Source organism: Strix aluco, chromosome Z, assembly GCF_031877795.1.
Source record: "Strix aluco isolate bStrAlu1 chromosome Z, bStrAlu1.hap1, whole genome shotgun sequence".
Lineage (NCBI taxonomy): Eukaryota > Metazoa > Chordata > Aves > Strigiformes > Strigidae > Strix > Strix aluco.
In genome coordinates, this window is record NC_133971.1 from 51,824,131 (window position 1) to 51,842,935 (window position 18,805).

General features: G+C 40.3%; 1 protein-coding gene across 4 annotated transcripts in view; it reads left to right on the plus strand.

The window, feature by feature from the left end:
• Positions 1–18,805, plus strand: part of MCC (MCC regulator of WNT signaling pathway) — a 217,678-nt gene that overhangs the window by 81,128 nt on the left and 117,745 nt on the right. The window contains exon 2 of one of the 4 annotated variants that reach the window (XM_074813514.1): positions 8,320–8,408. The exons of the other annotated variants lie outside the window; for them this stretch is intronic. Within the exon in view, the coding sequence (XP_074669615.1) occupies positions 8,385–8,408 (24 nt within the window). The 5' untranslated portion in view covers positions 8,320–8,384. The remainder of the gene's footprint in view (positions 1–8,319; positions 8,409–18,805) is intronic. 4 annotated transcript variants of the gene reach the window in all.

The following is an 18,805-nucleotide window of genomic DNA, read 5'->3' on the forward strand; positions in this document are numbered from 1 at the left end:
TCTATCCTCTTAGAGTTGAATCCATTTAGTTCATAGACAACAGTCCAACACAATTGTGACTGAGACTATACTTCATGTTTACAAAACAGAAGTGTAGCAAAAATGGGGAAAAAGCATTCCCATTAGAAGTGTGCTCACATAAGGTCCTATGCTGACAAAACTGTAGTGCCTTATCTACAGACTGTATAGTTGCTCTGACTATTCCTATACATTATTCTATATTACTTGGTCTTTACTCTTGGTCCATTACTCTGGACAAGAAGTACACTGTGTGTCAGGTTTACTTACTTATAATGTGTAGTTCTCCTACCCCACCCTTGTGGATTTCAGTTAGAAAATGACACCCCCACACATCCCCTATTACAGGTCACCTCCCCATCCCCTGCTGAAGAAGTCTCAAACCTCACATCAGTGAACTGATTGGCTACTGTGGCTTTCAGGTATTTAGGCCATGAAATTAATTGCACATCTCTTGGAGGTACCTTTACCTCATATGTAAAGTGTGCTTCATATGCCGAGACGCACTAGCAGGGGCTTTCCAGATAAGAATCTCTGGATGCTGTAGTAGTCCCTATTGTAATTTGAAATAAATGTGGTATTCCTTTACAGCTGGGTTTTTTTAAAGAGTCTGTGGAAGCTAAATACCTAAATCCCAGGGAAATCACTTTGTGCTCTGAAATTGTTAGACTCCTTGGAAAACTTCAATTTGTATTTCTGAAGGCAGGTTCCAAGATTGTCTCTGCAAATCTGTGCAAGACTGTAATCCTGTTTCAAGTGAGCTTTCTTCACCCTTATCTTTTCAGTGTCATAAATTTTCTTGTGACATTTAAGTGATGTACAAATGCAGTCCTTCATATATAAACAAACAGGATAGGTATTGGTAAGTATGTGCTCTACTTTTCTCCATGCAGCAGTTTATAGCTACTAACACATAAATAGCCAGGGTGCTAATTTGGTGGCTGAAATACCTAAAGTTAGATGGCTAAATACACTTTTAATGTATGTGTCTAATCAAGTCACAAAAAACAGTAAAACGACTCAGTTACTCTCCTTAATTTATTTCTTCAAAAAGCAGCCTATCCCAACGCTTACAAGGAGATGTTTATGATGCTCTTTTGTATTCTTTCAGGCATTCCACAGCCCTCCCAAGTCTGTTTTTTTGTTCGTCTACATGAAGAATATTTTAACTTTTGAGCCATGGTTCATAATGATACCATTTCACATCTGAGGTGGCCATCCTTTATACTGGTCCAAGTTTTTATCTTCTTCCAGAAGGAGTAGTGGTAGATGTAACCAAGTGTTTGAATTTCTTTGTCACTTTTAAACATTTCTGTAGATTCCCTTAATATCATGTTTCAGATGATGATCAAAGAGGTAAAGTATAACAAAGAGAGTCAGTATAACTTTGCTTGATGTTGCAGAATCCTTTAACTGTATTTTTTTTGAAGTCCATGTTAAGCATTTTGACCTCAGAGCTTTGCTGAGCATGGTCTGCTCATTTAAAGAATAACACAGCAGTCTCAGTTTTCCCATAGTCCCCTGTGTGTGGTGTGTTAGCTAGTTACTGGTTACCCATTGTGTGCCAGCCTGGCTTCAATGTGTCTGGGATGTCTGAAGCTGGGAATGTTCCAGTGGCGGCAGCAGCCACAGCAGCAATTTCAGTTCTGGTTAGTGCCAAGTCACTTTTTTTTAATGATCCTTCCAGATGACTATGTGAACAACAACTTCAACATCTCCATGCAAGACACATCGCCCTTAGCTAAAGGGAGAGCTATCATACTGCAGGGCTGCTAAAGTAATTTTTGGAAAAAAGCTTAAGAAAACAGTCACACCTGAAAAAGAAGTTGGTGAGATGTTCGTGTGAAAAAAATGCATGTTCTTTTATCTAGAGTGCTGTAATTAATTAACACCCTTGTGATGAAAGGAAGTAGAGTTATTCCCATATTATATGTGAGAAAACAGTAAGGGCTTGTCTACACAGGGCTGTTTTGCAGTTGTGCTGTTAGCCAGTGCACTGCTGTATTTAAACAGCTGTAATTATACTGCTAGAATTCCTTGAGTGAGACTCTCTTCTGAGTAGAAACATGCCCTTTTCTGATTTGAGGTGTACTGCTTTGGAAGTAATTTGAACTGAGCCAAAAGAGGAAAAACAACCCCAACTTTTTGGCTAAATACAAAATAAGACCAAATACACAGTGAGTTATACTCAGTAGCTATGGTGTTTTAAACATTTCCCTCATCCTGTATAGCTTTCCTGGCTAGACAAGTCTTGAATATGTTAATGTGCTTGTGTCACTGCTTGTTAATACTGTATTACTGTTTCCTTGTGTCCGCTGTCTTCTCCCTCTATCATTTCTATGTACATTGTAGATCTGCTTGGCCTAGAGGGCTTATTTTGTAAAAGAGTTCATACATACAACATTAGTTCAAAAGCAGATCTAAGGGCAGTATTCTGACTTGTATCACCTTTATTGTAGGATGGATAATATTTATTTGTATTAATGATAGATGTTAAATACAATCCTATTAATATTTAGCTGAAATGAAAAATATCCATGTGGCAAGCTCTGCAACTCAAGTCCAACCTGTTAAATCAAACCCACGACCAGGAAGCTAAAAAGTCTACTGCAGACTTAAGCTAATTCTTGCTGATGACGCAGAACTGGGAAAAAAGTGGAAAAAGAGAATCATACAATGGTTTGGGTTGGAAGGGACCTTAAAAATCATCTAGTTTCAACCCCCCTGCTATGGGCAGGGACACCTTCCACTAGATCAGGTTGCTCAAAGCCCCGTCCAACCTGGCCTTGAACACTTCCAGGGAGGGGGCATCCACAGCTTCTCTGGGCAACCTAACCTGTTCCAATGTCTCACCACCCTCACAGTAAAGAATTTCTTCCTTATATAATCTAAAGCTGCCCTCTTTCAGTTTAAAGCCATTACTCCTTTTCCTATCACTACATGCCCTTGTAAAAAGTCCCTCCCCATCTTTCCTGTAGGCCCCCTTTAAGTACTGGAAGGCTCTCCCCAGAGCCTTCTCTTTTCCAGACTGAACAACCTCAAGTCTCTCAGCCTGTCCTCATAGGAGAGGTGCTCCAGCCCCCTGATCATCTTTGTGGTGCTCCTCTAGACTCGCTCAAGCAGGTCTTGTCCTTCTTGTGTTGGGGGCCCCAGAGCTGGACACAGTACTGCAGGTGGGGTCTCATGAGAGCAGAGTAGAGGGGGAGAATCCCCTCCTTCGACCTGCTGGCCACACTTCTCTTGATGTGGCCCAGGATATGGTTGGCTTTCTGGGCTGTGTGCACACATTTGCAGATCATGTTGAGCTTCTCATTAACCAACACCCCCAAATCCTCCTCCCCAGGGCTGCTCTCAAGTCACTCATCACCCAGCCTGTATTTGTGCTTGGGATTGCCTTGACCCATGTGCAGAATGTTGCATGTGGGCTGTTGAACTTCATGAGGTTTGCACAGGCCCACCTCAAGTCTGTCAAGGTCCCTCTGAATGGCATTCCCTCCCTCCAGCATGTCGACCACTCCACATTAAGAAAACATTAAATACAGCAGAAATTGTGTCTTAATCTGTTTTTCTGTATTCTTTTGGGTATTTTAGTCATATGGCTAGGTTAAGTCACTTCAAATGTTCTTCTTTGCAGTCTGGTATAGCTGGTATTTTTACTTCTGCTTTTTTTAGAAGATGCAGATAATTTTTTTATGGTTTCTTGATGACCTTGGAAATTATGTCAGCTGGAAAACTATACAAGTTTACAGATGGAAAGATACATAAAATCTGTTCCACATCTCTCCCAGTGTAAGAGTGCTTCATAATGTATATTTTGTTTTCCAGTCTAGGTGTACACTTCCCAAGTCATGGAGTCTTTAGACTTGGCAGGCCATTTTACAACTCTTCTGAATTTTGTTGTCAGGAATCCCTTTTTTTGAACTTTGTCTCAGTATTCTTTGTTTACTGCAACATTCTTACATCTATCTTTTTTTTCTAAAAAAACCCTCTTCATGTCTGTGTTTCCATGTGCATTATAGAGGTGCAATTTTTTTTTTTTTTAAATTCTGATGCTAATGTGAGTGCACTAGCCAAATTTGCAAGGTAAAAACTTGAAAATTCAGCTGCAAAGTAGTTCCTTCTGGAAAATCATTCATTCCCAGTCTTTAAACTGTTATTGCTCATTTCTTCTTTTCTTCTTTCCACCCTCAATGTTGTTAAATTACATGGTTGCTTAGATAGGTTTGTGTACCTAGTAACACCTCATAATACTAAATTACCAATAAACCAATTACTATTCAGTGGAGTAACCTTTGTCTCTCAAAATCATAATTATTTTCTTGTCTTTCAGTGAGATTTCCCACTGTTTATAAGTGCTCATGGTCATATTTTTCTTCATCTGCTTGTTGGTTCATATTAACTACCACATCATTAATTAATTGGTATAAGCCACCACTCATAGGAAAATGAGCAAAGTGGCCTCTTCTCCTCCCAGTGAAGGGAGGAAAGTTGAAGTTATTTCTTTCAACTCTCCATAAGAGTTCTCTTTCAGAAGACAAGTGCTCTTTTTTTCTATATCTGTGTGTGGCTGTGTACATCTTTACATCTGGATGCTGTTGGAGAGCTCTCTAATAGTCTTGCAGTCACACTGTAAGAATAGAAGGCATTAGACCAGAAGTCCTTCTTATGAAGAGCACTCACAACTCTTGAATTACACCCAGTATAATTTAACAGTGGGAAAGTTGTTCCAGGATATAGGTCAGAGAATATCTCGTATTTTGCTATATATTCTGTATATTTGAGTTTCCCCTTTTTTTAAATAACTTCTAGTGATTGTCTTATCCCATGGGTAGTAATTGGTATAAACTTTTATTTGTGATCATTCTAATGTAGCAGTATTTACCCCCTATGGTGTTGGCAGGCTGAAAGGAGAGAGGATGGAAAGCTATATGAGGGGGAAGTCTACTTGTTAACTTGGGTCTGGCAGAGTCAAGGGTTTTGGTTGTTGTTTTTTTTTTTTCTTTTTTAAAAATGGTGAAATAAAATACACAGATTTGTGTGCTATGTCAGCTACTTCATCAGTTTCTGCCCTTTATTTCTGACCCCCTGGTGAAGGTTTCCAACCTAAGGCTGCAGAAACTCATTGAATATTCCTGGTCCTTTCAGTAAATATCCTTGGGTAGCCACCAGTGCAGACACAAGGGAAGAGGTGCCAAAAATGTTTGTTGGAGAGTTATATAAGCAAGCAGTTCTCATTGGAAACATAACATTTGGGAATCTTCCCATCTCACCACATCAGTTACACCCCATAATCCCATCCTGACACATATGGGACTTTGAGACTAAAGATTAGGGCAGCAGGGTTGGCTGGTAGGTTGCACTTTCATCAGTATTTATGTAATCTTCCAATTATGTGGAAGTGCAAACCCTTTAATTTTTGAAACTCATTACTGGTTAGTGCTGGTTTGAAGAGTTGCTTGTTTAAAGGGTAGAACAATGGATGATAACTGATGCATTAACTTTGTGAATCAAACTATGTTTTCATTATTTTCTTGACATTGGTGGCTGAAAATCATTTTTTACATGTTTACACTGTTTGAAGGAGAAAATTATCTTAGCACGTCTTGAATTAACTAATATGATTTTAGTTAGTTTTCCCATTTCAGCATTCAAATACTTTGCATTGTATAACAAAACATGATGTATTGGAGAATAGGAGGAATGCTCAGTTTTGAGCATTTAACATGCCTAAAATTAGATTTAGCCATAATGTGATAAGCGTTTGTGCGTGTCATTGATTTCACAGAATCATAGAATCATTTAGGTTGGAAAAGACCTTTAAGATCATCGAGTCCATCCATAAACCTAACAATGCCAAGTCCACCACTAAACCATGTCTCTAAGCACCACGTCTACACATCTTTTAAATACCTCCAGGGATGGTGACTCAACCCTGGGCAGCCTGTTCCAATGCTTGATGACCCTTTCCATGAAGAAATTTTTCCTAATATCCAATCTAAACCTCCCCTGGTGCAACTTGAGGCTGTTTCCTCTTGTCCTATCACTTGTCACTTGGGAAAAGAGACCAACAGCCACCTCACTACAACCTCCTTTCAGGTAGTTGTAGAGAATGATAAGGTCTCCCCTCATCCTCCTTTTCTCCAGACTAAACAATCCCAGTTCCTTCAGCCACTCCTCATAAGACTTGTGCTTTAGACCAGTTCTGCTGCTCTTTGGACGTGCTGCAGCACCTTAATGTCTTTCTTGTTGTGAGGGGCCCTAAAGTGCTCACAGTATTTGAGATGCAGCCTCACCAGTGCAGAGTACAGGAGGACAATCACTTCCCAGTCCTGCTGGCCACATTTCTGATACAACCCAGGGTGCTATTGGCCTTCTTGGCCACCTGGGCACACTGCCAGATCATATTCAGCCAGGTCCTTTTCCGCTGGGCAGCTTTCCAGCCACTCTTCCCCCAGCCTATAGTGTTGCATGGGGTTGTTGTGACCCAAGCATTGTTGTGACCCAAGGACCCAGCACTTAGCCTCGTTGAACCTCATACAGTTGGCCTTGGCTCATCCAGCCTATCCAGATCCCTCTGTAGAGCCTTCCTACCCTTGAGCAGATCAACACTCCCACCTAATTTGGTGTCATCTGCAAATTTACTGAGGTTGCAATCAATCCCCTCATCCAGGTCATTGATGTTAAACAGAACTGGTCCCAGTACTTGAGCCCTGGGGAACACCACTTGTGACCAGCCACCAACTGGATTTAACTCCATTCACCACAACTCTTTGGGCCCGGCCATCCAGCCAGTTTTTTACCCAGCAAAGCGTGTGCCCATCCAAGCCATGAGCAGCCAGTTTCTCCAGGAGAATGCCGTGGGAAACGGTGTCAAAGTCTTTACTGAAGTCCAGGTAAACAGCATCCACAGCCTTGCCCTCATCCAATAAATGGGTCACCTTGTCATAGAAGGAGGTCAGGGTAGTCAAGCGGGGCCTGCCTTTCATAAACCCATGCTTGTTTATCTTCATAGAAGCTAATTCCATGTTTCAAAAGTAAGCATATTTATTTTTGCTCTGCGGTCAAAGTTCTGACCTGTTATAGGAATTTGGACCTTTCAATATGATTACTGAGTTTAATTCTGATATTTATTGTGCTTACCACGCTTTAAAAAAAACCCCTAAAAAAACCCAAAAAATCCACAAACCAAAACTGGTTGAGAATCCGAACACTGAAGCTTAAGAAATCATCATTCTGAGGAAAGCTTTCTGGACTGGGAGAATATAAAGAACTATTACTACCTGTGGGCAAACTACCTTTGTTTGAGGAAACTTAATTTATATTTCTTCTTCATTTTTATATTTGTTAAAATGCAAAATCCTGGATGGATAATAGAATATGATGTTATCTATATACTGGGCTTTTTTTAATTTTTTTTTTTTTATCTCACTGCTCCAGGTGCACACACATATATGTTGCCTTGACTCCTGATAATCCCATGCAATGATTTTTATTTCTTGACTTCTGATATTAATCGAGCCAGAAATAGTTTAGCACTCATGGTAGTTGACAGGAAGAACAGGAAATACTGAAAAAAACTTTTATTTTCCTAGTTCATTTGATTTTGCTGCTGTTGCTGAAGGGTATAATTCAGATACAAGATGCAGGGCAACTGCAATAAAATTTCCATTTCATTTAACAATTTTTCAGGTTTTTCTTTTATCTCCCTTAGGACAAATGTGGCACATGCCACTTTTTGTCCTGCTTGTATTTACATCTTTTCTTTAGCTTTCCTAAATCATTATACTTCATGAGAAAGGAGAAGTCAGTGAGAGAAATGGTTTTGTCAAATTACATACTACTCATATGTGGCTGTGTTTGTATGTATATTATAGTTTTTGCTTTATTTCAATGGCAGGTCTGAATCTAGATAATTTTATTCAGCCTCTCATCTACTATATTGAGATCACAGTCTTTAGTAAAATAACCCTAATGCAGTCATATATATAGACCTTAAAATCAGTTTATGTTGCTTTCCGGTAATCCAGGGACCTAAAGCCTTTTCACTCTGATTCTGCTTTCCTCTCCTTTTGTTCTGTCTTTCTTGAATAGAAGCTGGCCCTTTCTGTAAAATAAAAAATTTTACCAAAAATAATTTTTAATGGTTTTACAAATAGTACACAATGGGAGCAGGAAATAAAACTTACTCTGGCAATCCATAAATGTTGGAGGATGTTTAGTAAAATCTATTTATGCAAATACAAAGTGTTTATCATATTCAGTTCAACTGTTCATGATAATAAAATATTTTGTGTTTTGCAGAAGATAAAGTTTCTGTTGAACAGCTGCAGAGTCAGTGACAAATGCTCTTCTAGAATTAGACGAAGATGGAGCATTGGCCACCACCAATAGTGAGTCAGATCTATATTAGGGAGAGAAGCTGCACGCAGAGGGAGCTTCTGGAGGCTTAGTTTACTGACCTGGTTTCCCTGAGACCTGTGTAACTGTTGCAATCAGTACAGCTGTAGCAAATGGGATTCAACAGCGCCTCTGTATGGGAGCTGGACTACAGATAATGGGGAATATTAGATTCCTGGCCTGGTGTTCAGGCCGTGTTCAGATCTGGGACTGCTGTGGCTTCTGTGAGGGCTCGGAGGCTGTTGTGAATCCAGCCTGAGGTGAGGCTGGAAGTGGCTTTTGCTTATCTCATACTCCCCAACAAGGGAGAAGACGAAGTAAATAGCTGTCCTTTTCAACTTTTCTGTGGCACTCAGGGTTTTGAATACTTACTTGAACAATGAAGAGATGAGTGGTTATAGATACAGGCTAATTTTTAATGGTATTTTAATACTGAAGCTGTGATAGCTGGTGCCTTGTCTATGTCTAAATTCTGCCAGGTTGTTTCATGGAGCAGCAGTTATGTATGAGCATTAGTCAAGCTGTGAGGGACCTCAGGGTACCTCTAAACTGACTTACTGCTCAGAGCAGAATCAACACTGAATTCAGACCAGCCAGGTCAAGGCTTTATTCAGTTAGCTCTAGAAATCTTTAAGATTTCCTCTAACAGCACCTCATGGCAACGCCTTCTGCTGCTTTGGCTGTCCTCACACGGAAAAGGTTGTTCCATACATCCCACTGGAATGTCCTCTGTTTCAATTTATTTCCATTCTCTCTTGTCCTCCCACCATGCACCTCAGTAGAGGGCATGGCTATATCTTCTTGACAACCTCTTCACAGGTACTGGCAGGCTGCATGAGGTTCCCCAAAGCTGTGTCATGCCGAGTCTGAACAAGCTGAGTTCTCATAGCCTTTCGTCAAGTGCTCCAGCCCCCTGACCATCTTATGGCCCTTGGCTAGACTCATTCAAGGTCATTAATGTTCTTCAGGTACTGTGACACCTAAAACAAAACACATACTTCCAGATGTGGCCTAAAGAGTGCAGAGTAAACAGGAGTGCTTACCTAGCTTAATCTTCTGTCTGCATTCATGTTGGTTCAATCCACGATGCTATTAGTTTTCACTGCTGCCATTGTGCACTGCTGGCTCCTGTTTAGCTGACTCTCCACCAGGAACCCCAGCCCATTTTCAGCAGAACTGTTGCCCAGTGAGTCAGTTCCCAGCATGCCCTGTTGCAGAGTTTAGTTCATCTTGTCTGCCAGACATGGCATTTGTCCTTGTTGAATTTCATGACTGCTGCTTGCCCACTCCTCCAGCTGGTTTATGTCCATCTCAACGGCAACCCTGTCCTTGAGTGTATCATGGAAGTGGAGGCTGACAGACATCGTTAATGATAACCAAAGTTAATCAAAAAGGAACAAAAGATACCATATCGTTTTTATGATGCCTTCTGTGTTAAAATATTTTCAGGCACAGTGCTACAATGCACCAAGCAGCTGTGAATGGTAAACTGGAGGGAAGGGAGAAACTACTAAGAGAAAATACATGGTTGTGTTGATTACTCGAGCGTGTCCAAAGAAGGGCAACGAAGCTGGTGCAGGGTCTGGAGCACATGTCGTACGAGGAGCGGCTGAGGGAACTGGGGTTGTTTAGTCTGGAGAAGAGGAGGCTGAGGGGAGACCTCATCGCCCTCTACAACTCCCTGAAAGGAGGCTGCAGAGAGCTGGGGATGAGTCTCTTGAACCAAGTAAAAAGTGACAGGACAAGAGGTAATGGCCTCAAGTTGTGCCCGGGAAGGTTTAGACTGGATATTAGGAAGCATTTCTTTCCAGAACGGGTTGTTAGGTGTTGGAATGGGCTGCCCAGGGAGGTGGTGGTGTCCCCATCCCTGGAGGTGTTTAAGAGTCGGGTCGACATAGCGCTGAGGGATATGGTGTAGCTGGGAACTGTCAATGTTAGGTTAACGGTTGGACTAGGTGATCTGAGGTGCGTAGCTACTTATCCATTGTCACATAGCTTCTCTGTTAGCACTGAACATACTTTGCTGTTGACTGTTGTCAGTTACTGGTTTTATTTTCAACCATAAATTCATACATGTACAGTACACTGTAGGAGCAATTGAGGGTGGGTTCCTACATTATTCTTAATGGAATGGGCTTGAAGATAAGCCTGTTTCTTAACTCCCAATGTGATATGTATTTATGTGTGTATGTGTCATCAAAGTTTTATTTAATATCTGCTTTCTCTGAAATAGGAAGTCGCAAAATGTAATGAGAAATTGTGAAAAATAGAATGAAAAAAATCTTTGATGGGCTACAATAAAGCTTCCAGAGAAATGTTGCATGTTGATACTAAATAATAAACTGTACTGTCAGAAAGACATGGCTTAGTTACAAAGTATTGCGAAGTGTATTTTCAGGGTACTTGTCTGGAGACAAAGATCTGATAATCTTTTACAGATAATGGGAAATATTTCTGGGAATACTTCTACTAAAGAGGAACCACTTATGCCAATGGGAACGTAAGGTTAAAAAAAACCCAAAACATTTAAGAAGAAGCTTTCTTTTATATATGTAGCCTGGGTGTTTATAAAGATTTCTAAGAAGCAAAGGTTACTTAGAAGTAAACTAAAACCTTGTTATGGGTGAAGTATTGAAAGGTGTGGTTCAAGTATAGTTTAAAGTAATTCTACAGAATAAGAAGTGCAAGGAAGATCAAAGTTAGTAATTGCCCTCAATGAGCATATGAGTTATATCCATTACTGATACATATTTAAGTGGGGGAAAAAGTGGTTAAGAGGCTTTTGTTGTTGCTGTTATTTCTTTTGGAAGGGTTTTTTTTAAATCTTTGATTATATGGATCTTTTTGCATAAAACCTTTGTCCTCCTCTCATGGTCTATATTCCTTCTGCGATTTCTCCATGTTGTATTTGCCCCTTTTCGTCATACCTTCTGTGAGATTCACAAGACTTGAATTCTCTTGTGCAGGGAATGAGTTAGTGGTATGTGTAGGGATCAGTTTTGTGTAGGGTTCAGAGATGTGTTGTAGGATTTTCTTGGTGACCTCCTGTAATGAATCTTTTTCTTTACTGCTTAAGTGTCAGTAAAACTTCTGATTTCATTGTAAGTTCTCATTTTGACATCTTAGTGTAGCATTACTTGGTTGTTATGGCATGCTGCCTTGGTTAATTAGCTTTGAAATGGCTTGCTTACTATCACATCCACTCAGACGAGGGAGACAAGTGACTTAGATTCGTAAATCCCCAGCAGAGTGGACAAGTCTCAAAGTCCAGACATTTATTACATCCCACAATGTTCTAATTGGATACACAGTATTGTAATTGGCTAAGTATATAACAAGTTATGGCAAGTGATACAGTATGCCTTGCGTTACTTAATGATAGTGAGAGAAAAGGGGAAAAAGAAAAGGAGGAAGATGGAATAGAGAAATAGAGATCACCGGTCCGGGTTCAAGCGTTGGTCCCGTCTGAGATCATCAGGGATGCATCTTTCTTATTCTCTTCTTCCTGTCTTCTTTTTTCTTTCTATATTTCACTCCTCCCCTAGGTCAGCCCACATACCTACATATCCCATGTATGGGGAGGGGTAAGGTGTTTCATGGGATGATGTAATTAGCATGATCTTGTTAATCTTTGTTAGCATATTCTGGGGTGTCACTTTAATATGCATTTCATGGATAATGAAGGAAAGGTCATTCACTGGGTGGATGGCCCTTGAAACTTTACAAGATGTACCAGAGCAGAACCATCCTGCCTTCACAGGGCTCCCTCCTCCAGCTGCATCCTGTGCTGTCCAGGCAGCCTTATCAGCTCCAGACTCCACACTATCCACCCCATGACCATAGTTTTGTTACTTGCGAGTGTTTGAGACATTCCTCGGCTCAGAGGGCCTACACTTCCCCCAATCCCTTATCTCTCTCAGGCTGGTTTTTCTTGCAGGCCTGTTTCTCTCAGGCCCTGTTTTGGGGAGTTAAAAGTCATCTCTCACACTTACCTCTTATTTTAGTTTGCCTAGTAATAGAACTATGACTGTAGAAATGAGCAAGTTAATGTCCCACTGTTAAGCGCTGTATAAGTTGAAATGTTGTGTAGTTGGCTATTGTTAATAAATAATAAAGAATGTTTTATTCAGATGGGAGTGAAATCTTCTGGTTTGGGGAATTTCCAGTGTAACAGAAAACTGCTTTTACTGGAATTGCTCTCATAACTTTCCTGGTCTTTGGTGACCAGTCTAGGTTGTTCCTGGTAGGGTACTTTATTTTCCAGATACTATTTTTACCTTAGATTGGAAGATGCAGTGTCCAGAAATTATTTGCAGAAAGCACTATGTGAAATACCTTTTGCAGAATAAACTGGGTTTGATCAACTGAAACCATTTCAGATGTAATTTGGTACAGATTTTGCCCGAATAAGTATATATTGTAAGCTTTTCTGAGACTTTATTTTCTGGGTTTTTTTAGTAGATCACAAAGATATTCATGAACACATAGGGAACAACTCAATTTAAAAAGTCATCTGATGGCAGAGGTTGGATACATAATCCAGTTAAAATCCCTGTTTTTTAAATTACAGGAAAAATACTGAAGTCGAACCTCACTGTAAAGAACATCTACCTGAGTGTCATTTGAAATTGGGTGATTGGATGCTTTATCACTACTGCAGTTCTAGACATGTTAACTTTATATCAGATTAGGGACTAATTTTGAAACTACAGTAGTGACCTGGACATTGCCAGAGTAATTGAAAAATTGGTTACAGTATTTGTTGATATGAAGATAAGTTGATATGTTGATATGCTGAAGCTTGGCTGTGGCTTTTCATGTCTGGATGTCTTTTTAAATTTGTCAGTTTTATAGGGCATCATAAGCTTTTTCTGTGTGATTTATGTGGCAGAAGAAGGGAAGTGATTTTTTTTGTTTTTTGGAGATTGAAAGATGTTGAAAATGACATGTGGTTCCTGATGCTACCAGTGAAAATAAAATATCAAGACAACTATGGCTTATTAAGCCACCTAAAATGAATGAAGAGTTTTCCTCTTTAAATTTCAAATTTGAACAGGCTTTGCAAAACATAGTGTCAGTTAATGAGTTGTTCATCATAGAAGAGACTGGACATTCATGCAAATAGAGTTGACACGTACTGTAGTCTGATGTAGCTTGGACATTTTAACACATGCTGACCAGGTTAAATAATCTCAAAGCAAATTTGGAACAGAACATACATTAAAACCTTCCTGATTACTGCTTAAAGTCCACTTCTAAATCACCTTTCAAGCCATTCCTTTAGAGTTACTGAAAAGTTGGCAAGGATAGACTGTACTACACTGTTTAAAGTTTCACATCTGTCAAGAAAATTTGCCTGAATTTGAGCAGGATTTCCTTCTGGAAATCAGACTAACAAGGAAGTAGCAAAAGTGGTTAAGCGATGTTTCATAACGGACTTAGCTGCACATAAGGAATGTAACAGGTAAAAGGTCATATCCTGTAAACAAAGCTCTCATTTCTCACTTGCCAGTAGTTAATGAATTGTAACCAGATACAGCATGCAATGTGTTGAATGTGGAATTTTAAGAGAAGATTTTAGTGGATTAATTTAATTCTGTAGTGCTTAAAAAAACATTTAGAAATCTTGGACTAGAACATGGAGGCATGAAGACTTTTCATCTCTTATGATTAGAAAAATAGTGCTGGTCTTGATTGTGCTACATAGTTTGAGAAGTAACATGGGCAGGTCAGACAGATTTTTGCTTCTTAGAGAAAATAAGACTGGATAATATTAGCATGACCTGGAAGACAGTGATGGAAGATGCTATAGCACTCCAGGATATTGTCTGTGTTTCTAAGATAATGAAAATCTCATCTTCGACAGCAGTACTGCAGCATTGTCACAGTCAAGGGAATTTGATCTATGCAGATGCTTTTTTTTTAGTCTATGCTATGCTTTTCTCTAGACCTGCTATATAACAGAATTCCTCCATAATGAGTGGAACTGCTTGGTGAAAAAGTATAAACTGATTCACACACTCATTCCCCAAACCATCCCCTTTAGGACCCACTGGAAAGATACAGGAGGTAACTGTGTGGTGGTGTTCTCTGATGCTTTGTGTGAGAGGAAGTCACGTTTTGCCATCTTTCTCTTCTGGGTGTACAAAACATACTGGTTTTAATCAGTATTACTTTAAGGAAAAAAAAAGGAAAATCTCAGTGTATTGCTTCGGAGAACAATATTTTGTTTGTTTTGACAAGGTAAATCCAGTGGTTTTCCTGTCACTCCTTTTTCCCTCAAAAATAAAGACATTTCAGAAACCTCCTCATATATGGATAGAAAAATTCTCTTGAAAGTTGTGTTAGAAGTTAAGTTACTTAATTTAGAATTGTTAGAATGAATTTCACTCAGAATGAATTTTAAAGAGCAAATACTATACTAAGGGACATTTTCATATCCCGAATATGTCAGATAGATGCATCTAATACAAATTTACACAGTGTAGACAATAAACCTTTTGACTTTGTAACTCCTTGTTGCTCTTAATCTGTTTATTTACTCTTAGCTACTGGGGCAAAGACAGATTTCTTCTCTCCTAACACAGATATGTACTGGAACCCTGTGGCATTTAGTTCTGTATGTTTGTGCCACTGCACACAAATGGCATAGACAACTAGAAGAAGTCAACTTGCTTAATTGTCAGTTCCCACAGTCTCTCAGAGCACAACCAGGTTGAATGCTTAAAATTTTCCATGGGAAGAAGACCCAGCCAAGCCATTGTCTCCCAGGAAGGAAGAGACGACTGGCTGCCTTGACCTTTGTGAGAGCTAGCAGTTGCTAGGCTGATGCCTTTTCTGGATTGGGGGTTTTAGAAAGATGCTGGCTAGACTAGTTTTTTGTGAACCGAAGACTATTTGCCTATAAAATAGTAGGCAAGATATAAGGGGTAATAAAACAAACATCAACCGTCTCCAAGGGAAGCATGGCTTATGAAGGAAAAATACCTCTTTGGATTAAAAACAGGTTTTATGTTTTTCTGAGAATGGTTCTGTTGTCAATATTTCTGTAGTTTTTATACATCCTGTTTCTGTTACTATTGTTTTTTTCCCTTTTTGGCTCTTGTGAGATTACTGATTCACAAATTACTTAAAAGTGAGTAGGATTCTGCAGTCCAGAACCAAAGCAAGCTATTCAGGCCATACTTGAGGCCATGATCTTGAGTACACTCACTAGAACAATATTCCTAATCAGTATCACCAACAGAGAATAAAGTACAGGTACACTTATAAATGACACCCTCAGAAAAGTCTTTCTAAAATAAACATATGTGAAAAGAGGTATCTCAAGCAGTATGAGTGTGTGCGCTCTGCTGGGTCCCTTTATGCTCTCACCATCTCAGTGGAACTTAAAATAATGTCATGCTCTGTTGCAAAAAGGGAAATGGACTCCTTCCCCTTTCAAATTAAGAATAAGAATAAAAATTGGTATCTGATGCTGCTTGCTTTCTGCTGCCCTGAAGACTGCCGGTCATCCCCCAATCAAATAAGCAGTTCAGTAGTTAGTGATTCACTTTACAAATCACTACTATCACTAACACCTAAGCTACTTCCAGTCAGACAGCAGTTGCATACATCTTTCAAAATCTGAATTTGTCAGTCTCCAGACTTGCCTCTGCATCAGTTACATTCCCAACACATTTTGCAGTTTTCACTGTGATAGTAACAGCTGAAGACCAGATATTATTTTTTTAAATTTGCAACATAGAGGAGAGAAAGCAGCTTTGCAAATGAGATGGTATCATGCTGGAACTCACCATACTGTTTTCTGAATGTTTTCTCCTTTTCAGGAATAACCTCTTGAAGTTGCATTTTATGGGTAGAGGTTGAGTGTAAGATTGAAGTCCCTAAGAGAGCAGGGCTTTTTCTGCATCTCCCATTCTGTTAGAGTTGTAATTTAGGCATTACTTCAGTTTATTATGTAGTGTAGAGGAAGTACTAGTGAAATTGTCAGCTGCTGTGCTAGAGAATCAATAAAGGCTAAGGTGCAGTGGAGTACCAACTGACACCAGTGAACCATGATCCTTTTTGTAACAGATTAAACATAGAGGGTGTAGAATAGCAGAGAGATAGAGATTTAAGTCAGCTGAAGAATGGAAAACTGGGACTAGTATTCCTTTGCAGTATCTCAGTATAACTTTTGCTGTTCAAAGTCCAGGAAGAGTTTCCCCCAAAAAAGAAAGGTGAATCTTTGCTTATTTTAGAAATGGGCTAACTGCATACACAGACCACTGCATCTGTTTAACACTGACAGAAAAAACTTAACTATTATCTCATGTGTGTAACCTATTATTAAAATTAAATATGTACATAAATGCAAACATGACTCCTCAGTGAATATTACTTTGTCATAGAGGTATAGCAATCTTTGGATTCTACTAAAACAATAATACTGTTGGCATCTTAGAATAGAATAGCTCAGTTGGAAGGGATCTACAACGATCATCTAGTACAATTGCCTGGGCTGACAAAAAGTTACATCAAATTATTAAGGGCATTTGCCTCTTAAACATTGACAGACTAGGGGCATCGACCACCTCTCTAGGAGGTCTGTTCCAGTGTTTGACCACCCTCTTGGTAAAGAAATGCTTCCTAATGTCAAGACTGAACCTCCCCTGGTGCAGCTTTGAGCTTTTTTCCCACATGTCCTGTCACTGTATCCCAGGGAGAGGAGATCAGCACCTCCTTCTCCACTTCTCCTCCTCAGGAAGCTGTAGAGAGCAGTGAGGTTGCCCCTCAGCCTCCTTTCCTCCAAACTAGACAAACCCAAAGTCCTTAGCTGCTCCTCACAGGTCATTCCTTCCAGCCCTTCCACTAGCTCTGTTGCCCACCTCCAGATGCATTCAAGGACCTTCACATCCTTCCTAAATTGTGGGGCCCAGAACTGCACACAGTACTCAAGGTGAGGCCACACCAACACTGAATACAGCAGGATAACCACCTTATTTGACCAGCTGGCTATGCTGTGTTTGATGCACCCCAGGATGCAGAGGTTTGCCCTCTGGGCTGCTGGGGCACATGGCTGGTTGATGTTGAGCCTGCTGTCTTCCAGCACCCCCAGACCCTTTCTGCCGGGCTGCTCCACAGCCACTTCTCTCCCAATTTATATTGTGCTGGCATTACTCCATCCCAGGTGTAGAGTCCAGCATTTGTTCTTGTTAAATTTCATGCCATTGAAGATTGCCCAATGCTCCAATCTATCTAGATCCCTCTGCAAGGCCTCTAGTCCCTTGAGAGAGTCAACAGCACCTCCAGTTTGGTATCATCGGCAAAGTTGCTAATGGTGCATTCAGTTCCTGCATCTGGATCATTGATGAATATATGGAACAGAACTGGCCCTGGGATTGAGCCCCAAGGAGCACTGCTGCTGATCAGTCACCAGCCAGATGTAGCACCATTCACTGCAACACCTGAGCTCTGTCCTTCAGCCAGTTTTTCACCCAGCGCACTGTGAACCCGCTTATCCCACAGCTGGACAACTTGTCCAGAAATATGCTGTGAGGGACAGTATCAAAAGCCTTACTAAAATCCAGAAAAAATATATCCACCGCCTTCCTTTCATCCACTAGGTGGGTGACCTTATCAGAGAAGGATATCAACTTAGTTACGCAGGACTTTTCCTTTGTGAACCCATGTTGACTGTGCCTGATGATTGCATTGTTCTTTAAATGCCTTTCAACAGTATCCAGTATAATCTTCTCCATAATTTGTCCAGGAACTGAGTTTAGACTAACAGATCTGTAGTTTCCTGGATCACTCCTTGCACCCTTCTTATAAATTGGACTAACACTGGCTAGCTTCCAGTCAGCAGGGACCCCCAGAGACTCCCAAGACCTTTGGTAGATGATCAAGAGGGGTCCTGCCATAACATCCACTAGCTCCTTCATTACCCTCAGATGAATCCTGTCAGGCCCCATGGACTTGCAAACATTCAGCTGATACAGCTGGTCCTTTACAATTTCAGTGTCCACAAATGGAAAGTCACTGTTTCCACACTCATGGTCCTTTGACTCAGGGGGACAGGCAGCCCAAGTTATATGTATTGCTAAAGACCGAGGCAAAAAAAGCATTGAATGTCTCTGCTTTTTCTTCATCCCTATTAGTCAGGTGACTGTCTTCAACAAGTACCAGTCTGATGTTTTCTTTAGAGCTCTTCTTGCTATTAACGTACTTAAAAAAGCCCTTCTTGTTGTCTGACACAACACTGTCCAGGTTCAACTCTAATTGAGCTTTGGCCTTTCATGTCTTCTCCCTGCATATATGAACCACAGCTCTGTAATATTCCTGCGAAGCCTGACCTTGCTTCCAGAGATCATACAATTTCTTTTCCTCTTGACTCCACAAAGAGTTC